This window comes from Dermochelys coriacea, chromosome 8 (assembly GCF_009764565.3).
Source record: "Dermochelys coriacea isolate rDerCor1 chromosome 8, rDerCor1.pri.v4, whole genome shotgun sequence".
Lineage (NCBI taxonomy): Eukaryota > Metazoa > Chordata > Testudines > Dermochelyidae > Dermochelys > Dermochelys coriacea.
The window spans coordinates 53,002,354-53,027,958 of record NC_050075.1 but is presented as its reverse complement, the minus strand read 5'-3'; the positions used below and the strand labels follow the sequence as shown (position 1 = coordinate 53,027,958).

At 41.4% G+C, this 25,605-nt stretch overlaps 1 protein-coding gene across 2 annotated transcripts in view; it reads left to right on the top strand.

Moving 5' to 3' along the window:
• Nucleotides 1–25,605, top strand: part of ACBD6 (acyl-CoA binding domain containing 6) — a 138,612-nt gene that overhangs the window by 33,784 nt on the left and 79,223 nt on the right. For both annotated transcript variants that reach the window (XM_038413633.2, XM_038413634.2), the window contains exon 4: nucleotides 12,050–12,132. In XM_038413633.2, the coding sequence (XP_038269561.1) occupies nucleotides 12,050–12,132 (83 nt within the window). The remainder of the gene's footprint in view (nucleotides 1–12,049; nucleotides 12,133–25,605) is intronic.

Genomic DNA, 25,605 nt, shown 5'->3' with positions numbered 1-25,605 from the left:
ATTCACCTCGTACGAGTACTGTAATGCAATCTCTTTATCATGAAAGTTGAATTTACAAATGTAGAATTATGTACCAAAAAACCTGCATTAAAAATAAAACAATGTAAAACTTTAGAACCTACAAGTCCACTCAGTGCTACTTCTTGTTCAGCCAGTCACTCAGACAGACAAGTTTGTTTACATTTGCAGGAGATAATGCTCCCCGCTTCTTGTTCGTAATGTCACCTGAAAGTGAGAACAGAAGTTCACGTGGCACTGGTGTAGCCCAGGCCGCAAGATAATTACATGCCAGAAGTGCTAAAGATTCATAGGTCCCTTCATCTTCAACCACCATTCCAGAGGACATGTGTCCATGCTGATGGGTTCTGCTCGATAACTATCCAAAGCAGTGCAGATTGATGCATGTTCACTTTCATCATCTGAGTCGGATGCCACCAGCAAAAGGTTGATTTTCTTTTTTGGTGCTTCAGGTTCTGAAGTTTCTGCATCAGAGTGTTGCTTTTTTAAGACTTCTGAAAGCATGCTCCACACCTCGTGCCTCTCAGGTTTTGAAAGGCACTTCAGATTCTTAAAACTTGGGTCAAGTGCTGTAGCTATCTTTAGAAATCTTACATTGATATCTTCTTTGCCTTTTGTCAAATCTGCGTGAAAGTGTTCTTAAAACAAACAAAGTGTGCTGGGTCATCATCTGAGACTGCTATAATATGAAATACATGGCAGAATGCAGGTGTAAAAGAGCAGGAGACATACTATTCTCCCCCAAGGAGTTCAGTCAAAATTTAATTAACGCATTTTTTTAACAAGCATCATCAGCATGGAAGCATGTCCTCTGGAATGGTGGCGGAAGCATGAAGGGGCATATGAATGTTTAGCATATCTGGTACTTAAATACCTTGCAATACTGGCTACAAAAGTGCCACGCAAACTCCTGTTCTCAGTTTCAGGTGACGTAAATCAGAAGTGGGCACCATTATCTCCCGTAAATGTAAACAAACTTGTTTGTCTTAGCAATTGGCTGAATAAGAAGTAGGACTGAGTGGACTTATAAGCTGTAAATTTTTATATTGTTTTGGTTTTGAGTGCAGTTATGTAACAAAAAAAAATCTACATTTGTAAGTTGCACTTTCACAATAAAGAGATTACATTACAGTACTTGTATGAGGTGTACACTATTTCTTTTGTTTATCATTTTTACAGTGCAAATATTTAATAAAAATAATATAAAGTGAGCAGTGTACACTTTGTATTCTGTGTTTTAATTGAAATCAATAGATTTTAAAATGTAGAAAAACATCCACAATATTTACTAAATTTAAAGTGGTATTCCATTGTTTAACAGTGCGATTAAAACTGCAATTAAACGTGATTAATTTTTTGAGTTAATCACGAATTAATTGTGATTAATTGACAGCCCTAGATAAAGCCATACTCTTTAGCTCTCTTATCTTTCAATCATGATTAGACTTTCATGTTGTTGAAGCTCTTAACTGGGTTTGAGCTGCTGTCTCTTTGAAGAGAAGATGGAGCTGAAATTGTCAGTGAGGCATTGGACAGGGTTTTTAATGTGTCTGTCATTTGTATGTTAACCTCTGAACTGGGACACATGGCACCTCTTTTATGGCTGACAACAATGTAAAGGTATACATCTTGACATCACATGTAAAGGAGTAAGGGGGAGTAGAGAATAATGAATTAATGATGTTAGCAAATATTAGTCCTTGTATTTCCATTCCATTCAGAATGAGACTATTAGGCCTGCAGTCCTCTGGAAAAGTATTATCAGTGACAGCCAGTCAAGGTCTGATTGCACCTTGAATCAAGCTGGTCTTTTATTGACCAATACAGTGTACTGTGGATAGAATGAGGACAGGTTGCTGTCTTTATGTTCCATAAAACACTTGCTTTGCTTCTGGATTTCTTGATACTTAGCACATGTTCTACGGTGATAGTTTATCTGCTTAGTGGAGTTAAGGATGGCCATGTGTGTACATGCCATGTGGGGCAGGGGATGTATAACATCTTTTAACACGTGCATAAATTAAACACTTTCCAGGAGGAGAGTGTTGCATTGAAAGAGTGACTGGTGGATGTGCTGATTCGGAGAAGCTGTGCTATAGCTTCTGCCAAAAGGGCTCCAGTGGAGTCCCTGTAGGAACTCGGTGCTGCCCATCAGTAAAGGAACCTGAAGGGAAGGTGGCCATGAGAATACTGCCTTCCCTACCTTGGAATCAATCCCTGTTGCAGCACAAAATGCCTTGCTGGTTTGGAGAGATACAGGGAGGTGCAAACGGGGTCCTTTGACTTGCCAAGACGTGAAGGCGAAACTGAATTCAAAGCTAAGGCAGATACTTAAGGCAGCTAGGGAGCAACGTACAAGAGATCAGAATGAAAGTGTAAATTTCAGTGCGCCTCAGAAGCATTTCTTTTGTCTCCTCTCTGTGCCCCCCCATGCTTGTGACATAAGTGCTGTCCGCTAACCTTTCTCCTTTGCTGTTTTAAACTCTCATATTTCCAATATCTTTTTAACTACTAACTCAAGTGTAACCATCTCCCCACCTTTCCATCCCTTTGTTGTATTGCTGTTCCACTCATTATAGCTTTTGTGGTCATGACCTGTTTCCAACTGTTGTGGGGATTTTTTGTCTGGATGGAATTTAGATTGCAGGCTTTCTAGGTCTGGGACCATGTTATCTTTTAAATAACTGTATAGTTCCATATATACCTGTCGTGCTTCATACATGAAAAAATTACCAATGCACAAAGTTTGAATTGTGTAAATCTCATTGGCTTCCGTGGGAGATAGTGAGAGATAATGGCCGGGGGTACAGGGTTGTCAGGAAGGTTGTGATGTGTAGAATGAAAAGAACCCATCTTGGTAATAGAGCTGTCAGTCAGGAAAAAAAACTTTTTTTTTGCAAACTCAGCATATATTTTTTAGAAATCTAGAGACAATAAATATGGAACCCCAAAGTTCTGTTTTTATCACTGTGCAGAATAGATCTATGTTTAAGTACGCTGGGTAGGACTCTTTCTTAGTTTTTCACCTGCATATATGGTTCATATACTTTTTCCTTCATGTGATATGAAGGGACAAAAAAAATTCATGAGTCATGCACTGAATATTCTTGGGCTACCTATTAGTTTGTCCCTACTTCCAAAACTATTCTAGGAATAAACTTAGACAAATTGAGTCTCTAACTCTCACATGTATAAGAAAGCCTTTACAATTTAGTTTCCTGATGAATTGCTACCCTTTGTGCCAAATTAATCTGTGGTATAACTCCATTGGCTTCGCTGGGATTGCAAATGTGATTCATTTGGCCCAAGGAATTTTCTGAGGCACAATTTGTTAAAAGATCATGTATTTTCTAAAGTTTTTTGTGTGTGTGACTGCAGTAAGCAGAAAAGCTTGGTGAAAGAAGCAAACCTGCTATAGGAGTCACTTTTTTTTTTTTTCTTGATTCCTTCCGAAAAACATGGACAAATGATTACTGTCTTTTATGCATCATGTTGTAGAATGGCCCTTGCACTAATTAGCAGATGAGCTGAAATTAATTTTCTTCCTTATTAGTGTGGAAATAATTGGCGGATGGTATATGGATACAAAGTTTTGTGTGAAAGACTTTTTAAGAGGTGCGTTTTGCTGTAAAGAGGCTAAGATCTTTCTATTTGGGGAAAGGATGTTTTGTGTCACCTTGCTATTCTAATTCTGGGGAGCACTGCTTGACTGACATACAATAGCTTTCAGAGTCCCTACTCAGATTCCATGATTTTGTAGCTACTGTCCACTAAATCCCCAAAGCCACCTATATTTTTTGGTCAAAGACCAGATTTAAGGTGTGCTGGTGATGGAGATCCTTGCAGAAACAGCACTGTATACTTTAATTTACGATTATGACAAGATCCTCCTGACCAATTTTATCTCTCTCTCACACACACACACACACACACACTCTCTCTCTCTGTATACTTTAATTTATGATTATGACAAGATCCTCCTGACCAATTTTATCTCTCTCTCTCTCTCTCTCTCTCTCTCTCTCTCACACACACACACTCTCTCTCTCTCTCTCTCTCTCTCTCTCTCTCTCTCTCTCTCTCTCTCTGTATACTTTAATTTATGATTATGACAAGATCCTCCTGACCAATTTTCTCTCTCTCTCTCTCTCTCTCTCTCTCTCTCTCTCACACACACACACACACACACACACACACACACACACACACACACACACATATTATCTTGAGTGAATGTTTTTAAATGTGAATGAAAGTTTTCATCTTCATATGTGTTTTTCTTATTGTAATGTTATTGACACTTGAGAATCCAGAATAAATAATGGGGTTTACAATTTAGGACAGAAGAGAGAGAACATATTAATACACATTCCATGTTATTCTGTAGTTACTATACGTTCACAGATTTTCCTCCCCCTCCATCCCCGCTTCCTAAAAGCAATATATGTTTGTGTAGCTTCTTCCTTCATACAAAGCATCAAACAACACTTCAGAGCAAGATGGAAAATGATTTGCAAAACTGGACTCAGGGACTCTTACAACTATAAAGGGGGGAACCCCATACTGATATGGTGATTAGAATAGAAAAGGGATGAAGTGATAAATGGTAACAGCAAAAGTAAATACTCTTTAAACAGCAGTTAGGGGAGCATGGAAGAAGAGAGAATCTGCTAGGACTGTGGTACTGAAGATAATTAATGATTACAAAATAAGATCACCTCCCATATGGAACATTGCAAACCATGGTCTAAAATGCATTCTTAAATTTTATTAGTTATTTGCACAATTGGGATAAGAAAAATGTATTTAAAAAAGGACTAGTCATTCAACTGTGTTTGCATGTTAAACCAGTCCATGGAGGGTGAACAGCCCTCTTGCTATCTTGGAACACGGATAATCATTAACAACATCGTGTTTTATGTACCAATCCTTTAAAACCTTACAAGTCCAGAGGGAATACGTCTTTGTGAAACATATTAAAGGAAGATAGCAGAATTCTGTACTTCAGAGCCAGCCTTAAGAAAATAATACCGTGGTTCAGCAAGGTTCTTAAGCAGGAGAGTAACCTTAAACACAAGTTTGAGTGGTAGCCATGTTAGTCTGTATCAGCAAAAAGAACAAGGAATACTTGTGGCACCTTAGAGACTAACAAATTTATTTGAGCATAAGCTTTAGTGGGCTTACGAAAGCTTATGCTCAAATAAATTTGTTAGTCTCTGAGGTGCTACAAGTATTCCTTGTTCTTTTTGCTTTAAAACAAGTATTCCCATTTAAAAATCAATGGGATTATCTATATGTGTGAAAGTTGGGTACATGCTTAAGTGCCCTGCTGAACTGAGGCCATAAAAAGGATAGGCAAAATACATTATAATGATCACTACTTACTAAGCAGGAACAAATGCCACCAACAGAGAAATATAAATAATCTTAAACATACTGATTGTGCAGCTGGTTTCTTACAACTCTTCCAGGGTGCAGGTTTCTAGACACCATGTTGACATTGGAGTGCTGCGAGCTAAGAGTTTTGTGGTTTATTCTGAATTTGGAACACTTTTTAAAAATTAAAAACACTTTAAAAAATTTAAATTTTTGTCCTTTTTAAAACAATGGATAGTAAATGCTGTACAGATTAGTGTGCCTTGTTAGTAGCATTCTCGTGTCTGGTCTAGAATGTCGGAGGGTCTAGCCTCATACCAGGACTTGGGCTTATATCCAGAGTTAAGACGCCTTTCGGGCAGGGATTGTCGCTATATGTGTGTACAATACATTGGCTAGGCAGTTTTTAACAATGTGCAAACATGATAACAGCTGTAGCTGTAGCTGGATAACAAATGACAGGAAAGAATTTAGGAGAAAATGTCTCTTGATCATCTGTAGTGAAAATCAGAGAAGCTTCCGTTTGTTAATTGTATGTGCTCACTCTGCAGTGTTTTCTCCATATTAAAAATTCGAGGAATAATGGTACAACCTCCTCTTACCATTAATGGGACTATTCATATAAGTGGGAGTTAGCTTAATGTTGAGTGAAATTTGACCCAAAATGTAAGTTTAGTGAAAATAGCCTTTTACAAACCAAAAGCCAGTGGAAATGCTTCCTTGCCATTTACACTAACTCCTCACTTTTCATTGTTAAGTTGCTGATGAATTAGGGAACATGCTCATTTAAAGTTGCGCAATGCTCCCTTATAACGTTGTTTGGCAGCCGCCTGCTTTGTCCTCAGCTTGCAGAAAGAGAAGCCTGTTGGAGCTAGCTGGTGGAGGCTTGGAACCAGGGTGGACCCACAGCCCCCTGATCAGTTCCCTGCTTACCTAAGTCCCCTGTGCAGCAGCCGCCCAGCAGGCTATCAATTGCGGGCAGTTCAGCTGTCCCTCCCCCCACTGCCATGTGCTGCTCCTGCTCTCTGCCTTGGAGCGAGCCTCCTGCTTGCTGTCCAAGGGTGGGGAGGGCGGGGGGAAGAGGGGTGTTATAATGTCAGGGTGTTCCCCTCTCCCTGCTCCTTTACCCCTTCTCCATAGAGCGGGGGGGGGACACATGACAGGGCTCAGGACAGAGGGAGCGTGGTGGCAGCTGCTGCTGTCTCAACTTGCTGATCTATTTAAAAAGGCAGAGAACTTAGAGTGGGATCAGCATACGCAAAGGGGCAATGCCTGTCTCTCACTCTCTCTCACACAGGGTGTGTGTCTCTGTCTCTCTCTGCCATGCTCCCTCCATTGGTGCTGCCTTCTAGAGTGTGAGGTTATATTAACAACAATGTGTTAACCCTTGAGGGCTCAGCCGAGTGCTAGTTCATTATTTAGCAGTAGGGCATTCCCTGGGAAATATCCCACCCTCTGACTCCATCACCTCAACCAAGCTTCACAATCATCATTGCTGTGTACAGTATTAAATTGTTTGTTTTAAACACACACTCTGTGTGTGTGTGTGTGTGTGTGTGTGTGTGTGTGTGTGTGTGTGTGTACATATGTCTTTTGTCTGGCAAAATTTTTTTCCCTGGAACCTAACCCCACCATTTACATTAATTCATATGGGGAAATTGGATTTGCTTAACATCATTTTGCTTAAAGTAGCATTTTTCAGGAACATAACTACAACATTAAGCAGGGTGTTACTGACTAGTCTGTGTTGAGAGAAATGCAGAAAGTAAACATATAATTAAAAGTCAATTAGATTTTTTTAAAATTTCATTTCAAATAATGTCAGGTGCTGGTAGCAATAGAGGCAAGGAAACCTTTGTGTTTCAGAATTTTTAATAAAAAGACCAGGAGTACTTGTGGCACCTTGGAGACTAACACATTTATTTGAGCATAAGCTTTCATGGGATACAGCCCACTTCATTGGATACACAGAATGGAACATGTAGTAAGAAGAACATGAAACATAACATACGTACAGAGAACATGAAGGTGGAGTAAGAGGCTAATTAATTAAGATGTGCTATTATCAGCAGGAAAAAAAACTTTTGTAGTGATAATCAAGATGGCCCATTTAGACAGTTGACAAGAAGGTGTGAGGATACTTAACATGGGGAAATAGATTCAATATGTGTAATGACCCAGCCACTCCCGGTCTCTATTCAAACCCAAGTTAATGGTATCTAGTTTGCATATTAATTCAAGCTCAGCAGTTTCTCGTTAGACTCTGTTTTTGAAACTTTTCTGTTGCAAAATTGCCACCTTTAAATCTGTTACTGAGTGGCCAGAGAGGTTGAAGTGTTTTCCTACCGGTTATTGAATGTTCTGATTCCTGTCAGATTTGTGTCCATTTATTCTTTTTGCGTAGAGACTGTCCGGTTTGGCCAAAGTACATGGCAGAGGGGCATTGCTGGCACATGATGGCATATTGGTAGATGTGCAGGTGAATGAGCCCCTGATGGCGTGGCTAACGTGATTAGGTCCTATGATGGTGTCACTTGAATAAATATGTGGACAGAGTTGGCATTGGGCTTTGTTGCAAGGATAGGTTCCTGGGTTAGTGTTTTTGTTGTTTGGTGTGTGGTTTCTGGAGAGTATTTGCTTCAGGTTGTGGGGCTGTCTGTAAGCGAGGACTGGTCTGTCTCCCAAGATCTGTGAGAGTGAGGGATCATTTTTCGGGATGTCATCAATGTAGTGCAAGTAGAGTAGGGGCATTAGGGGACGAGAGCTAAGGAAGCGTTGTTCTATGTCAGCCATAAAAATGTTGGCATACTGTGGGGCCATGCGGGTACCCATAGCAGTGCCGCTGACTTGAAGGTATATATTGTCCCCAAATGTGAAATAGTTGTGGTTGAAGACAAAGTCACAAAGGTCAGCCACCAGGTTTGCCATGACATTATCGGGATACTGTTCCTGACAGCTTGTAGTCCATCTTTGTGTGGAATGTTGGTGTAGAGGGCTTCTACATCCATAGTGGCCAGGATGGTGTTTTCTGGAAGATCACCGATGGATTATAGTTTCCTCAGGAAGTCAGTGGTGTCTCGAAGATAGCTGGGAGTGCTGGTAGCGTAGGGCCTGAGGAGAGAGTCCACATAGCCAGACAATCCTGCTGTTAGGGTGCCAATGCCTGAGATGGGGCATCCAGGATTTCCAGGTTTATGGATCTTGGGTAGAAAATAGAATACCCTTGGTCAGGGTTCTAGGCATGTGTCTGTAAATGAATCTGTAAACTCGGGGGTTGCACCCGATGACTGGAGAATTGCTAATATAGTTCCTGTTTTTTAAGAAATGGAAAAAACATGATCTGAGAAACTACAGGCCTGTTAGTTTGACCTCAATTGTATGCAAGGTCTTGGAACAAATTTTGAAAGAGAAAGTAGTTAAGGACATAGAGCTTAATGGTAATTGGGATAAAATACAACATGGTTTTGCAAAAGGTAGATTGTGCCAGACCAACTTGATCTCCTTCTTTGAGAAGATAACTGATTTTTTAGACAAAGGAAATGCAGTAGATCTAATCTACCCGGATCTCAGTAAGGCATTTCATACAGTTCCAAATGGGAAATTATTAGTTAAATTGGAGAAAATGGGAATTAATATGAAAATTGAAAGGTGGATAAGGAACAGCTTAAAGGGGAGACTACAACAGGTCATACTGAAAGATAAACTGTCAGGCTGGAGGCAGGTTATTAGTGGAGTTCCTCAGGGACCAGTCTTGGGACCAATCTTATTTAACATTTTTATTACTGACCATGGCACAAAAAGTGAGTGTGTGCTAATAAAATTTGAGGATGACACAAAGTTGGGTGGTTTTGCCAATACAGAGGAAGACCAAAATATTATACAAGAAGATCTGGATGACCTTGTAAACGGGATAAAATTTAATAGTGCAAAGTGAAAGGTCATGCATTTAGGGACTAACAACAAGAATTTTTGCTATAAGCTGGGGATGTATCAATTGGAAGTGACAGAGGAAGAGAAAGACTTGAGTGTATTTGTTGATCATACGATGACTGTGACCTACCAATATGATGCGGCCATGAAAAAGGCTAATGAAATCCTAGGATGCATCAGGCAAGGTATTTCCAGTAGACAGGGAAGTATTAATAGCACTATACAGGGCAGTGGTGAGAACCCATCTGAAGTACTGTGTGCAGTCCTGGTCTTTCGCGTTTCAGAAAGATGAATTGAAATTGGAACATGTGCAGAGGAGGGCTACTAGGATGATCTGAGGAATGGAAAAACCTACCTTATGAGAGGAGGCTCAAAGAGCATGGCTTGGTTAGCCTAACCAAAAGAAGGCTGAGGGGAGATATGATTGCTCTTAATAAATACATCAGCGGGATAAATACCAGGGAGAAAGAAGAGTTATTAAATTAAGTGCCAATGAGGACATAAAAACAAATGGTTATAAACTGGCCATCAACAAGTTTAGGCTCGAAAGTAGGTGAAGGTTTCTAACCATCAGAGGAGTGAAGTTCTGGAACTTCAGTGGGGGCAAAAAAAACCAAACTGGCTTCAAGACTGAGCTTGATAAGTTTATGGAGGGGATGGTATGATGAGACTCCTACAGTGGCATGTAGCCGATTGACTGCTAACAGCAAATATATCTAACGGCCAGTGATGGGACACTAGCTGGGGAGGGCTTTGAGTTACTACAGAGAATTCTTTCCCAGGTATTTTCCTGGTGGGTCTTGCCCACATACTCAGGGTCTAACCGATTGCCATATTTGGGGTCAGAAGGAATTTTCCCCTGGGTCAGATTGGCAGAGACCATGAGGGGTTTTCACCGCCTTCTGCGGCATGGAGTACAGGTCAATTGCAGGTTTAAACTAGTGTAAATGGTGGATTCTCTGTAACTTGAAATCTGTAATGATTTGAGGACTACAGTAACTCAGCCAGAGGTTAAGGGACCATTACAGGAGTGGGTGGATGCGGTTCTATGGCCTCTAAAAGGACCTGATTTTCAGAGAACCTTCTGAAAATCAGGCTACTTCAAAGTGTCTAAAATTGGGTACCCAAAATCACTAGTAATTTTTGAAAATATAGGCCATAGATTATATATTGAGCTATCAGTATTCTAATTATCAAAGGGGTAGCCGTGTTAGTCTGTATCCACAAAAACAACAAGGAGTCAGGTGGCACTAACAGATTTAGAGACTTAAAGACTAACAGATTTATTTGGGAATAAGCTTTCGGTGGGTAAAAAATCCACTTCTTTAGATGCATGGAATGAAAATTAGAGATGCAGGCATAAATCTACTGGCACATGAAGAGAAGGGTACCTTACAAATGGAAAACCAGTGTTGACAAGGCCAGTTCAGTCAGGGTGAATGTGGTCCACTCCCAATAATTAATGAGAAGGTGTCAATACCAGGAGAGGGAAAATTGCTTTTGTAGTGAGCCAGCCACTCCCCGTCCCTATTCAAGCCCAAAGTAATGGTGTTAAGTTTGTAAATGAACTGTAGCTCTGCAGTTTCTTTCTGAAGTCTGTTTTTGAAGTTTTGTTGTTAAAGGATGGCTGCTTTTAAATCTGTTGTTGAATGTACAGGGTGATTGAAGTGTTCTCCTACTGGCTTTTGTATGTTACCATTCCTGATGTCTGATTTGTATCCATTTATTCTTTTACGTAGAGACTGTCCGGTTTAGCCAATGTGCACGGCAGAGGGGCATTGCTGGCACATGATGGCATATATCACGTTTGTAGATGTGCAGGTGAATGAGCTCCTGATGGAGTGGCTGATGTGGTTGGGTCCTCTGATGGCGTTGCTAGAGTAGATCTGGGGACAGAGTAGGCAACGGGGTTTGTTACAGGGATTGGTTCCTGGGTTAGTGTTTCTGTTGTGTGATGTGTAGTTGCTGGTGAGTATTTGCTTCAGTTTGGGGGGCTGTCTGTAAGCGAGGACTGGCCTGCTTTCCAAGGTCTCTGAGGGTGAGGGCTCGTTTTCCAGGAGAGGTTGTAGATCATTAATGATGTGCTGGAAATGTTAAAGCTGGGGGCTGTATGTGCTGGCCAGTGGTGTGCTGTTATTTTCCTTGTTGGGCCTCTCCTGTAGTAGGTGACTTCTGGGTACCCATCTCACTCTGTCAATCTGTTTCCTCGCTTCCCCACCGGATTCCTCAGTATTCTAATTGTTCTTTTCTGTCATGGTAGAAATCATTCAGAATCCTAGAGTTCTTTGGAGTAAATCACTTGGAAATGCAACCCATTATAAAATTTAATTTAAATCTATATTAAATAGATTAATAAAGGTGAGCTTTTCAGTCTAGTAACATGACATTATGCTGCTTCCCAAAGGATTAGCACTTTGGTCCTAAGTGGCCAAGGCTGAGCGTGCTGTGCAGGCACTGGACTCGTTCTTGTGAGGAGGGAGGGAGAGAGAAGGTGCCTTATTGTGCCTCTCTGGAGACTCCCTCTGGACTGTGCTCAGAATAGCATTGATTGATTTTTGGAGTCCTGAGATGTAACAGAGACGTGAAGCATTTGAGCATGATGGTAGGGAAGTGAGAGGAAGGATCCTAAATAATCATTCCCCTCCATGCCCTTAAAAAACAAAGTTACAGCATGAGGCAGACTGAGTCTGAAAGCCATGTCACTCTATCAATTTTTTTCTTTCAGACACCAGAGAAGAGAGGAAAGGAAGGAAAAACTGGGTTTGGAGGCCCAGTTGTCAGCTCGCTGTATCAGGAAGAAACCATCAGGTGACTATCTTGTCTGGTCTTTTATCACTGATATGTTTTCAGTTTAACTTACTTTAATTTTTCTAAGAATTTTTTTTTAACATCAAACAAGTGTGGTGGCAACTCTAGCAGGATAATAAAAAATCAGAAAAGAACTTTTCAGGTCTATAGTCATTAATAATTGCCTGTATTGCTCCCAGGTACTCCCAGGGAGATATAGGAAGGGGACAATGTCTTCTGTCTTGCTGTTAAACACCCATTGCCCTCTTGAGTTGTGTATCAGTAGTTATCCAAAAAAGTGTTTTTTCAAATACAATGATTTCTTTGAATAATACTGAATTTGTGTATAGCAATTAAGGTTTTATAAGCAGACACTATACAGCTTCATTGGGAAGCCCTGTCTTGTATTAAATTTAATTTCTTTCCTCTCCAGCTTGCATAGCAAAAATGCAGTTATTAAGCAAGAATGGTTGCTGTTTTACAACTAAGATACTTCTGAACTAAAATATAAAAGAAAATTAAATGCAAAATAGATGAGAATGAAACATTTAAAAATAAGGGTAAACCAGACAAAAGTCAGCAAATGCAAAATTAAAGGTTCCTACAGCAGTGTTTGCTCTCTCGTATTGCAAGCATGTGGTTATATGTGTTTTCTCTTTCTGTTTTGTTGTGCATATTCCATCATTTTGATCTCAGGAAATCAAAATATAAATGATCTTTGACTTTCTAAAATATCCCAGACTCAGTGGGAAGTATCCTAAAGTGTTTAACTGTAACATGGCATTTGTGTGACTTGCAATGGAAAATAAATCATAAATGGATGATTCCAAAGTGCTGTACAAGACACTGAGCTGGATATTGATAGTATTGTGTTTGAACAAGCAAACACAGCAACAGTTGTGCACTCAGCAGTAGTTCAAACACTTCCTTGGGCATTGCATCCTATTTTACTGAGAAATGGAAAAGCTGGACTCCAGGGTTTTCTCTCTATTCTTTTCAGAAAGGGCCAACAGATCTTTAATTTCCATTTGGACATTCACCAAAGATGGACAAATGTGACCTTGGTTTGCGTATCATCTGAAGAATAGCACTTCCAGATGCCAGCAAGCTGTCTTGTTCTGGCAAGATTAGGTCTGAACCCAGGTCCTTGAACTCATGACCACCTGACCCAGAGATAAAAATGCTACTCATTGAGCCACAGTGGCACATTAGACTCTGAAACCACCTAGTCAATGCTGGATGTTGAACTTCAAGTAGGTTTAACTCCATAATCCTGTCAGCGTAGTAGGCTGCATGGATTAGTGCTTCTCTTATTCTCCCCTCTTATTCTTGTTGTTCACCAAGTATAGTAGTATAGTGAACAAGTATAGTTCACCAAGTATAATATAAGTCTAGTTGGTTTAAGTACAGTAACTCCTCGCTTAACATTGTAGTTATGTTGCTGAAAAATGCAACTTTAAATGAAATGATGTTAAGTGAATCCAATTTCCCCATAAGAATTAATGTAAATGGGGGGGTAAGAGGGGGGTTAGGTTCCAGGGAAATGTTTTTCACCAGACAAAAGAGTATATTACACACACACACACACAGAGTATAAGTTTTAAACAAACAGTTTAATACTGTACACAGTGATGATGATTGTGAAGCTTGGTTGAGGTGGTGAAATCAGAAGGTGGAAGACAGAGGGGTATTTCCCAGGGAATGCCTTACTGCTAAATGATGAACTAGCACTCGGCTGAGCCCTCAAGGGTTAACAAATTGTTGTTAATGTAGTCTCATACTCTACAAGGCAGCACGAATGGAGGGAGGGGTGGAAGCATGGAAGAGAGACACACACCCTGTGTGAGAGAGAGAGAGATGTGCATTGCCCCTTTAAGTACGCTGACCCCACTCTATGTACACTGCCTTTTTAAGTAGATCAGAAAGTTGAGAGAGCAGCTGCTGCCAGCATGCTCCCTCCAGCAAGCTCCCTCCGTCCTGAGCCCTATTGTCTTCTCCCCTCCCACTCTATGGAGATGGGGTAAGGAGGGTGCCCTGAGCAGGGGGGAGGGGGACATCCTGACATTAGTCCCCCTCTTCCCCGCCCCTGCACAGCAAGCAGGAGGCTCCCGGGAGCAGCTCCAAGGCAGAGGGCAGGAGCAGCACATCGCAGTGGTGGGAGGGACAGCTGAACTGCCTGGCAATTGATAGTCTGCTGGGTGGCTGCCATACAGGGAACTTAGCGGAACGGGGAGCTGATGGAGAGATGCGGGTCCACCCTGGTTCCAAGCCCCCACCAGCTAGCTCCAACGGGCTGTTCTTCCTGCAAGCAGTGGACAAAGCAGGCGGCTGCCAAATGACGACGTTATAAGGGAGCATTGCGCAACTTTAACTGAGCATGTTCCCTAATTGATCAGCAATGAAACAACGTTAACCAGGACACCTTAATTGAGGAGTTATTGTAGTCTTAAGTCTCTTTTTGGTACACATGGAGCAAATGGTACACATGGGTTTTTTGTTTTTTCCCCCCAAGGATACGTCGTTCACATAGAATTTACAAATAAATGCAACAATAAATATTTTTCAAATATAAAATTTACCCTGAGGAACGTTTTCTGCAGTACATCTAATAATACTAAGCAGTGTGCTAATGATTGTTCTTTCTGAGTGTTCTTGTTGACCTTCTACAGAATATTTTTATTTCTTGCGCACACAAGTTGTATCATTTTAATTATACTGATATGAAGTGGTACAGCTCCAAGTGTGGACATAGTTTTACTGGTATATGTGTGCTCATAACTATGCATCTTATTTCCCTTTGCATATGGGCATAAATTATCTTGGTACAACCACATGCATACCAGTTTAGCAACATCACACTAGGGATTGTACCAGTATAATTATATTGCATTCTCCTAAGTGACATAGTTATACCGATGCAAAAACTGTGCATAGACCAGGCCTAAGAAAGATGGCAGTGGCATACTAGGCAAGTGAAGACATGGAAGCTTGACCATTGATTTGTATCAAGGTGACACAGTACAGTGGGGTTGATGCTGGATACTGGGTAGAATTATCTTGCCCGAGAAGTTGAGTGGTTGAAGATTTTGGGTTTTGTTTTTTTTTTTTTTTTTAAGGACAACTTGTATGGGAAGGGGAAGAATCAAAATACATTCTATTAATTTTCTAGATTCTGTTCCATGAATGCTCCTAGATATAGATTGATGTCTTTCCATAGAGTCAAATGTTCAGTGACCAGCCCTGTTTTTAAAATGTGAATGCCATTATACAGTATGGTGAAATTTGTATTTTCCTGTTGCACACCAAAGACAGTAATTTCTTTGCAGTGTTCGGTTTCATAGGCAACTATGTGCAGATAATGTGGTGTTTTTCAGTGCAAGACACACAAACCTATTGTGGAAGAGCTGTAACTGGTTGTGGAGTTGTGTGGGCGGAAAAGAACAATTTAATGCCCTGATCTAGCAAATACTTAAGCACAAATTTAATTTAAGCACGTAAATTAGTCCCATTGACTTTGGTAGGGCTAATCACATGCTCAAAGATAAGCACATATGTAAGTATTTGCAGAGTCCAAACATATGAAAAAAATCACCTCATGTAGAATATGCTTTTTATTGAATCCATCATCATCATCACCACAATATAACTCTCACCAAACTTAGTTTCTGGCTAGCCACAAGAAGCAAAAAATTTCAGAATGTCCTACCATTTGCTCCCTAGAATTCAACTACTGCAAAAGATGTAGGGGAAAAGCAAGCTCTGAGCTAGCCAAATACCAAAGTCAGTGCTTCTTACATAACCAGTATCTAGACTTGTACCTGGAAACAGACTGGGTACCAGTGGAGAATGCAGGTGTTTACTTAAGAGGCAGGTACTGCATTCTGCCCTTTCAGAAGCTTCTGAATGGTCTTCAAAGGTAGTCCTAAATAGAATGCATCACAATAGTCCTGTCTGAGGTGACAAAGGCTTGGTTACCTGCCAGGAAACCAGAATAGAGATGAAAAGTTGCAGTCTCTAGGGTCAAATGCAGATGGTACAAGACACTTCAGGCTATCAAAAACATGTTTTAATGGTTACCAAAGGTAATGAGAATCAACCTTTCTTTAGGAAAATGGCTAAAAAGTATAAATGCAAAACAAGATTATAATTGGTTATTTTAAATCAAGGTGTCCTGCTTGTTGATTTAAATCATGATTAAAACTTGGGATTTAAAGTGATTTAAATCAACCTGCCACCAGTATCCCCTCTATCTTCAGATCTATCCAGACAAGCCATCTAGCCTTCATCCAGGACCCTAACTTCACTAGCATGCTTGGAAAAGAAAGGAATCCAGATTTAATGAGAAGACAGACATAGAGCTGAGTATAATAAGCAAATGGCTCTGAAGCCCCAAACGTCACCATCTCGCCAAGCAGCATCCATATACTTGTTGACCAGAAACTGAGTAATAAATGGAACCTTTCAGGAGTGCTGGAACAGTTTTTATAGTTGCGGCACTGAAAGCGGAAACCATGCATTGGGTTGTTATTACTGCTTCAAGCCAGTACCCCTGAAACCTATGGACACCTGCATGCAATAGCCATACGGGAAAACGAGTAGTTGCCCATCACAGCCGTTTGGGTCGTCTCATGAAGAAATGAATGGAGCAACAATAAATCAATCCCATTGTGACATTGCACTCCATGTGATTTTATGAAAATATGCTAATGAGTATGAATATAATGTAACTGGAATATGCTTCATGAAAAAGATGTCTTGTAAGGTATCATTACAAAACTTATAATCTACTGAGTGTGGTCATCCTAGTTGTATAAATGTATCATTCTTGTATCTGAAACTAGAAGTATAAAATATAACTCTGAGGTCCTATTGTAATTATGCAAAGTGTGGGCCATTAATGGTGGTTTGGAACCTTGATGGCTCCCATCAACTACGATAATTGCTTGTAAATGGCTCTATTTACTTGCAAGCCTTCCTGTGAGTCAGGCCCGGAAGAATGAAGGTGTGGGGTCTCACAGGACATGTGACCATGTCACCTGGTACTGGAATCCATCATAAACCTGGTGCTTTTCTATTTAGAAGGAGGGGTGGGGACCCAGCGAGGCAAAAGATTCCTACCTTGTGCCAAAGCTATATAAGGGGGTGGAACAGAACAAAGGAGGTTCCAGTCATGAGAAGTCCCCTAGTTACCGTCTGCTGGAGCTAACAAGAACTGTACCGGGGAAAAGATAGGGCCCAGACTAGGAAGGAGTCCAGTCTGTGAAATAAGCTTTTTGGAACATCTCTCAGGGTGAGATTTTATCTGTAATCAGTTTCTTAATGTATTAAGCTTAGACTTGCGTGTTTTGTTTTATTTTGCTTGGTAATTTACTTTGTTCTGTCTGTTATTACTTGGAACCACTTAAATCCTACTTTTTATACTTAATAAAATCACTTTTGCTTATTAATTAACCCAGAGTAAGTAATTAATACCTGGGGGAGCAAAAAGCTGTGCATATCTCTCTATCAGTATTATAGAGGGTGGACAATTTATGAGTTTACCCTGTATAAGCTTTATACAGAGTAAAATGGATTAATTTGAGGTTTGGATCCCATTGGGAGTTGGGTGTCGTGCTGAAGACAGGAGCACTTCTTAAGTTGTTTTCAGTTAAGTCTGCAGCTTTGGGGCGCGTGGTTCAGACCCTGGGTCTGTGTTGGAGCAGACTGGTGTGTCTGGCTCAACAAGGTAGGGTTCTGGAGGCTCAAACTGGCAGAGAAAATGGGTTCGGAGGTAGTCTCAACACATCAGGTGACAGTCCCAAGGGGGGTCTCTGTGACCGAACCCGTCACACCCATCTGCTGCTAAAAGGAGTTGAAGACAAATCAACAGCACTTTGTGATCAGCTGTGTCAGAAACTGTTGAAAGATCTAACAGAATCATCATGGACTATTGTACGTCAACAGAAGGTCATCAGCAAAAGAAATAAAGCCAGTGTTTTCAAAATTGAGTATTTAAAGGTGTCTATCTAAATCCACATTTAAGTACCTAGTATGGAATCAGGTGTCCAGTTTTAGGCACTCAGGTTTGAAAATGTTGGCCGATATGCAATTGCCTTGTCGTGTCCAAGACTAAAGTCAGACAGGGATGTAGGAAGCTAGAAGAGTTGAGGTGTTGCTGGTGTTGGTTTGTTACAGCTTTCTCAGTGATTTTCCTCAAAGGGAGGATTTGAGGCAGAATGGAAAAACAGAAAAATATTAGGCCAAGCCTACATATACAAATATCAACTGATTTAACTCCTCCAGTTTCTAAACTGATTTAAGAATGTCCACACAAGGAAATTGCACTCGTTTATTTAGATCAGTTTAGAAACCGATACAATTAAACAGTGTATTTATATGTGTGTAGATCAGCCCTTAATAACAAAAGTAGGTTTCTTGCACGAAGGCCTAGCTTTTATTTGTTTGGGGGTGGTATTGTCCTCCCGGAGGGGGCATTAATAATCACGTCAATAATGAGCAGGAGTGCCCCCTCCTCCCCCAATGTAGAACAGTTGCTGCCACACTACATTGTTGAAATCACAAACCCCCAGGGTAGGAACTGTGTCTCCTTTTCTTTGTTTGTAAATTGCCCAGCACACTTTGGGCATTATAGAAAAACAACATCCATTGTTGAATCGTAGTAGAACTTGAAGTTTCCTCTTGAATGAAGGATTTTAAATTTTCTGTGATTCCAAACCCTGTGAAATAATATCGTGATTGTGGTGTTTTCTGTTTTCATATAACACAAGCATTATTTCCATCTTCTGTTTTCTAAACTTTCATTACTAGTACAAAATTGAACTCATTTGTCAACAAACAGTTGCAATTGAAGCTTCAGAAGCTTGGTTAATAAACACTGAAGTAAGTTTGCCTGCTATGTCACCAGCAAAAAATCTTTTATATAAGATACAAAATGAGGGACCACATGAAAAATACTGTAGAACTGCAAATAATCACTATAAATTTTTTGCTGTGTTTGATATTATTTTTATCAACAAAAAAAAATTTACATCTTATATTCCCAGCAACAAGTAAGTGGAAGTGTCTTCATTGCAGAGACTTGCCAGGAATCTGAAAATAATTTAATGCTGCTGTGTGGCTACTTTTTCCATTTAAAATAAATAGTTCCTCGTAGTTATTCAGGCAGGCAACTTAACTTTGTCTCAGATGTGTTTCTTGAGCATTGGTTTTCTCAGATTTCAGTTTTCTGATTAATCATTTCTGAATAAATTAAATTAGAAATACAAGTTGGATAATACTAAATAATTTGTGAACCAAGTAAAATTTGGATTGTAGCGAGGGATATTTAAGAAGGATGCCCTTTTCTAACAAAAATCCCCACCTGGCATGTTCTGAGGGAAAGAGGGGGCTTCTGAGCTCTATGTACTTCTTAGGAAGCCCTGATTTAATGGCGTAGGGTATAAGGTTAGGAACTGGACATAGAGCAAGAACTAAAATGTCAGCAAATGATGGGCTACACTTTCTTATCCCCGCCTTCTCCTGTGCAAAGATTTGATAGTCCCCATCATGCTTCGTAGTCCATCTGATGGCACAGAAACCATCAAAATTTTATTAATCCCCCGAAGAGAGGCAGCCATCTGGCCCCCACTGAGCTAGACCACGCTAGGGCAAAACTGGAATGATTGATGGGCTCTGGAATTGATTAGTTGTTCTGAGAGACAAATGAACTGTTTTGGCAGAAAATACCAGAGGTCAGTGCATGTGGTCAGACACAAAGGCCTGCAGAATTTTAAAGAGTTGCTTCCACCATAGACTTGTAAAGTTGCTATTTCTTCACAATAATGGATTTTGAAAACATCCCAGTGATTTAAGAGTGTGTGTTTTCTTCTTTGGGAATGCGTTCATCTTAACTGATCATAAAACTGTACAATTAAGCATCACAATTAGACTGTTCTTGGTTCACTGGGAATTAAGGGCTCTTACTGGTATGATGTGTGTGCATGCAGAATGGATGCAGCACAGTTGTCTGTCATTCACACAAATGTTGGGCTATAAATTTCCTCTGAAAGAACTCCTCTGATTGGAGAAAACCAAGCAAGCTGCAGCATGCACAGCCCTATTGCAAATAAGAGCCAGAAACAAAACACCCACAAATTTAGGCAGGCTTTTGGGGTTTTTTTTTTTTTAAACTTAGTGTTGTTTTAGGCACAGCCCCTTTCATATGACAGATGTTACTTGTAATGAGAATATGGTATTAAGGCTATTGAATTGACATTTTTGTTGGTTTGCTCTAGGTTTTACTGCACCCACTTGGGCCCATCTCCCCCCCCCATGGCTTGAGTTGATTTTCAAATACTAAGCTAGCAAAGTACATCCTTAGGCCATGGTCCCCTGTCACAGGGAGAAATGATACTGTTAAATGGCAGCCACTGTTTGGGTTTTAAACTGCTGCTCCTCATCCTACAATGCTGCTAATCTACAAAATTGCACGTGCATTTTTGTGAGGGGTGGGGGAATTGGATGACACATGTCTTATTACATCCGGAATGCTCTCTGAGGACAGCACACTAGTGTGCGGGCAAGTGGGCAACACCTCCCCAGAGGAAACCTGACTCTTCAGAATAAACTTGAGTTATGGATTTATTCAGACTGTAAAACCTCAGCTGGCATAAATAATTGAGAAAGCAAAGGTTTGTCTGTGGTGCATACCTCGGGGACACATGCCTACCTCCCTTCCTCCCGCCACCTTTTCTTATGAAAATGATCCCAGTTGCACTGATAGATAATAACAACACCAAGCAATTAAAAGCTATGGGTGGCTGGAGAAAGGAGAAAAGGTTCAGTTAATGAGCTTTTCCTCTTCCTGTGCCCAGGAGAGCCTCCAAAGTGATGAGGCGATTAAAGCAAAGAGATAATTATAGATTACGTGAAAATGGGTCCCTTGGGGCGAGAGGGCCTTGACTTAAACAGTAACTGTTGCAAGTGTCTCCTGGCTCCCATGGTTGCCTGCCTCTGTGCTTCATTGAGCTTCAGTATGCTCAGCGGCACTGTGCCAAGCAGACGGGCAAAGCCACCTGTTTGCAGCACACAGGCTCTTCCTGGGCAAGGTGGCATGCTTCAACCAAATCTTTCTGCACAAAGCCATTTTCGATCAATTCACAGAAAGGGGGAAGGACACTGATAGTGATAGAGCATGGGCATCTGTTTGCTGCTTTGTTTTAAAGATGGCCTGCAAAGGCGGAGTACTGGGTGTTGCTCTTTCTGATGTAGAAAGGTCTGAAAGCCCTGGAAGAAGAGAGATTTCATACACTCTCTCTCTTTTTTTTAACATAAGAAATTTAAGTATTTTCTATGGTTTTTTTTTTTCCCCCCCTGGAAGTGTCTATGGATGACTAGAGAGCCAGTATGAGGAAGTAAAGCATGGTTAATTGACAGCAAATTATTTATATTCAAGCTCTGTCAAAAATCTTTGGTTTAACAGCTGTTTAACTCAAATACCTTGTAAAGAGTTGGAAGAAAAGATCTGTTTAAGGGTATGTCTTCACTAGCAACATTAAAGTGCTGTGTAGTCACGGCACCAGCGCTGGGAGAGAGCTCTCCCAGTGCTGTAAAAAAACCGCCCTCACAAGGGGAGTAGCTCCCAGTGCTGGGAGTGTGGTTCCCAGCGCTGGTGCACTGTCTATGCTGTCACTTTACAGCACTGAAACTTGCAGCACTCAGGGGGGTGTTTTTTCACACCCCTGAGTGAGAAAGTTGCAGCACTGTAAAGTGACAGTGTAGACAAGGCCTAAGATTCAGTTGACCTGCCACATCTTTTCTTTTAAGGCTGAGATAGTTCCCACTCCACATCTGCTGCCTCCAATGAAGATTAGACTTGACATTCCTGGTATTTCTAAGGTGGGTGATAGTGGGGATTGAGTGCGGAAAAACACCTTTTTTTCTTTTTTTGATAGTGTGGGGAAGGGAGAAACTCTTTGGAGCTTCCTTTGTCCATCATAAGGAAACAAAAAAGGACACAACTTTGCAGTCAACTTTAAAAAAACACTGGTTCCAGCTAACCTTTATTGGATCAGTAATATTAGAAGGTGACTCTAACGTTATAGAAATAATCTACAGAGGGAAATAAATCTATAGCTCCCATTACACAGCTTTCCTATCTCTTCTGCACCTTTTCAGTAATAAGCCATGCGCATTTCTATGAACTTGAGTATTGTGATCTTTACTGTTTGTAGGTATCTTAAGGTTATCTGTCGCTTTTGTAACTTAATGCGGGTGAAAGGTTTCAGATTGAAAGACGTAGTGTTTTAAATCTTCCATTTATCCTCATTACCACTCAGGCAGCAACAGTGCAATGTTTTCCACCTTACTCTGCTCATATGCTTTGCTTCTCAACTGACCTGTAGGCTCCATACCTACTCTATTCTTGGCCTCTCTGCTGAATCTGCCACCAAGGGTGTCAGTGTCATTTGTGGACTGTACAGATATCGACTAGGGATTGGACTGAACATAGCTACTCATTTCACACATTCTCTCAAATACTACTATTTTTCAGTAAAAATAAATAATCAGGAAAAAGCCAAACCTTCGTCATTCCAAGTCTCCCCACCTGGAGCTCCCATTGTGTACCCCTTATCTGTGTCTTCTACAACCTTGAGCACCATATCAGCATGTAACAAATTAATAATACCAGTCCTCATCTGTATTTGGTTCAAGCCATAAAGGTGAGAGACTCTGGTTCTCATTATTGATCCTTCAAGAACCCAATTTCTCTAAACCCAAAACCTCCTTTGGGTTCTCTCCTTTTTTTTATTTGGTGGCTTCCTGTATATGTGAAAACGTATAAGCACATGAGGGATTAGATCTACTTTTCTCATGTCTGAGATGCATAGGAAACAAAATAATTACATAAAGACTTAGGATGTCTTCATTGGGACTATTACACACCTTCCTTCCATCCATCTATATGAATCTGAGGCTTTTAGCAATTTTGAGCATTCATTTGTAGAATATTTTTGGGTGGGTGGAGAGCTCAAATTATTTTTGGCAAATTCAAGTGGAAATGCTAAATTTCCCAAGGACATGACTACATGGGAAATTGACTAGCATAGTTATTCCAGAATAACTATTTCGCTATAGCAATTCCAGAATAATTCTCCAATGTGGACACTCTTCCAAAATAAGTGACTTTATTCTGGAATAAGTGTCATCCACACAGGGGAGTTATTCTGGAATAGCTAAATCATACGGGACTAACTATCATGGAATAGTTATTCTGGAATAGCTATGCCAGTCAGTTGCCCCTGTGTAGGTAGACCAGGCCCAAGCATCCTTGGGAGAGAGTTGTCGATCTTACTGGGAAGTTGCTGTGGGCTGGTCTGCACTAGAAAGCTTTGCCAGTTTATACTGGTGTAGTTAAACAGACAAAGGCCTGGTCTACAGTACACGATTATATTGAATTTAGCCACATTATATCTAATTAAAACTAAATCCGTCCACACACCCAACCCGGTTTTGTCGACTTTAAGGTCTCTTAAAACCGGTTTCTGTACTCCACCTGGGCAAGGGGAGTAGCACTAAAATTGACATTGCGGTTCTGGATTTGAGGTACTGTGGGTGCAATTCAATGGTATTGGCCTCCGGGAGCTATCCCAGAATGCTCCATTGTGACCGCTCTGCACAACGCTTTCAACTCGGATGCACTAGCCAGGTAGTCAGGAAAAGCCCTGGGAATTTTTGAATTTCATTTCCTGTTTGGCAAGTGTGGCGACCTGATTAGCACAGGTGACCATGCAGAGTCCACCAGCACAGGTGACCATGCAGTCCCAAATGCCAAACAAGCTCCAGCATGGACCGAGCAGGAGGTACTGGATCTCATTGCTGTTTGGGGAGAATAATCAATTCAGGCAGATCTCCGTTCCAAAAAAAGGAACGCAAACATATTTGCGAAAATTTCCCCGGGCATGACGGACAGAGGCTACTCCAGGGACACACAGCAATGCCGTGTGAAAATCAAGGAGCTCAGGCAAGCCTACCAAAAGACAAGAGAGGCAAACGGGGGCTCCGGGTCACAGCCCCATACTTGCCGCTTCTACGATGAGCTGCATGCAATTCTGGGAGGGGGACACCACCACTGCCCCACCACTGTCCGTGGCACCTGCAAGGGGGGACTCTCGCAGAGCAGGGAGGATGAGTTTTTGGAGGAGGAGGAAGAGGACAGTGCACAGGCAGCAAGTGGTGAATCCGTTCTCCCCGGAAGCCAGGAACTGTTCATCACCCTAGAACCAATACCCTCTGGGACCATGATGCCGGAGAAGGCCCTTCTGGTGAGTGTACCTTTTGTAAATATGATGCAGGGTTTAAAAGAAAGTGTGTTTATTGATTCATTTGCCCTGAAGACTTGGGATGCATTCGAGTCCAGTACAGCTACAGAAAGTCTGTTCGCGTTTGGCTTAAAGGGTCAGAGCCCCACGGTGGGGGTGGCAGGAAACTCGTCCACATTGGCCTGTTGGTGTTTGGCCTAAAGAGTGCGGGGTGGTGTGTGTGAGAGAGACCACAGGCCCTCCTTTTAAATGGCCAACCCACCAGGCATTGCTTGATTTGGGATAGGAGGGCACCACAGTTCGAAAGCATTGTAATGAATGCGCAAGAAGCAGAACCCCACGTGCCCCTAGGGCTTACCATGGCTGCCTGCAAGCTGAATGCTGTTGCCCAGCCACATGTGATGCAGTCACTCAGTATAAAAGGCAAAATGCGACCTTGTACAGAAATAACATGTGCTAGGTACTATGAATTGCTTGTTTCACTGAGAAACAGTCTCCCCTTTGTTCTCTAAAATGTGTCTTTTAAACTTCTACCCTCTATTTTTCTCCTCCCACAGGTGCAAATGTTTCAACGCGCCGCCTATCAACTCCGTCCCAGAGACTGGCCCAGATTAGATGGTGGAAAAAATGCACTCGGGACGACATGTTTGCAGAGCTTATGCAGTCCTCCCACACTGATAGGGCACAGCTGAATGTGTGGAGGGAAACAATGGCAGAGTCCTGGAAAGTGTTCAGTGACCGCCATGAGAGCAAGCAGGATGCCATGCTCAAGCTGATGGGGGAGCAAACTGACATGCTCTGCTGTCTGGTGGATCTTATGAGGGAAAGGCAGCAAGAGCACAGACAGCTGCTGCAGCCCCTGTATAACCGGCCTTCCTCTTCCCCAAGTTCAATAGCCTCCTCACCCAGACACCCAAGAACACGAGCGGGGAGGCTCCGGGGACCCACCCACTCCACCCCAGAGGATTGTCCAAGCAGCAGAAGGCTGGCATATCCTAAATTTTGATTTGTAGTATGGTCTTGTCCTTTCCTCCTCACGCCCTGCCCCACCCGACCTGGGATACCTTGTGATTTATCTCCCTGTTTTAAATCAACTAATAAAGAATGCATGGTTTTGAAATAATAGTGACTTTATTTCCTCTGCAAGCTGTGATGGAAGTGGGGAGGGTGGTTGGCTTACAGGCAATTAGTCAAG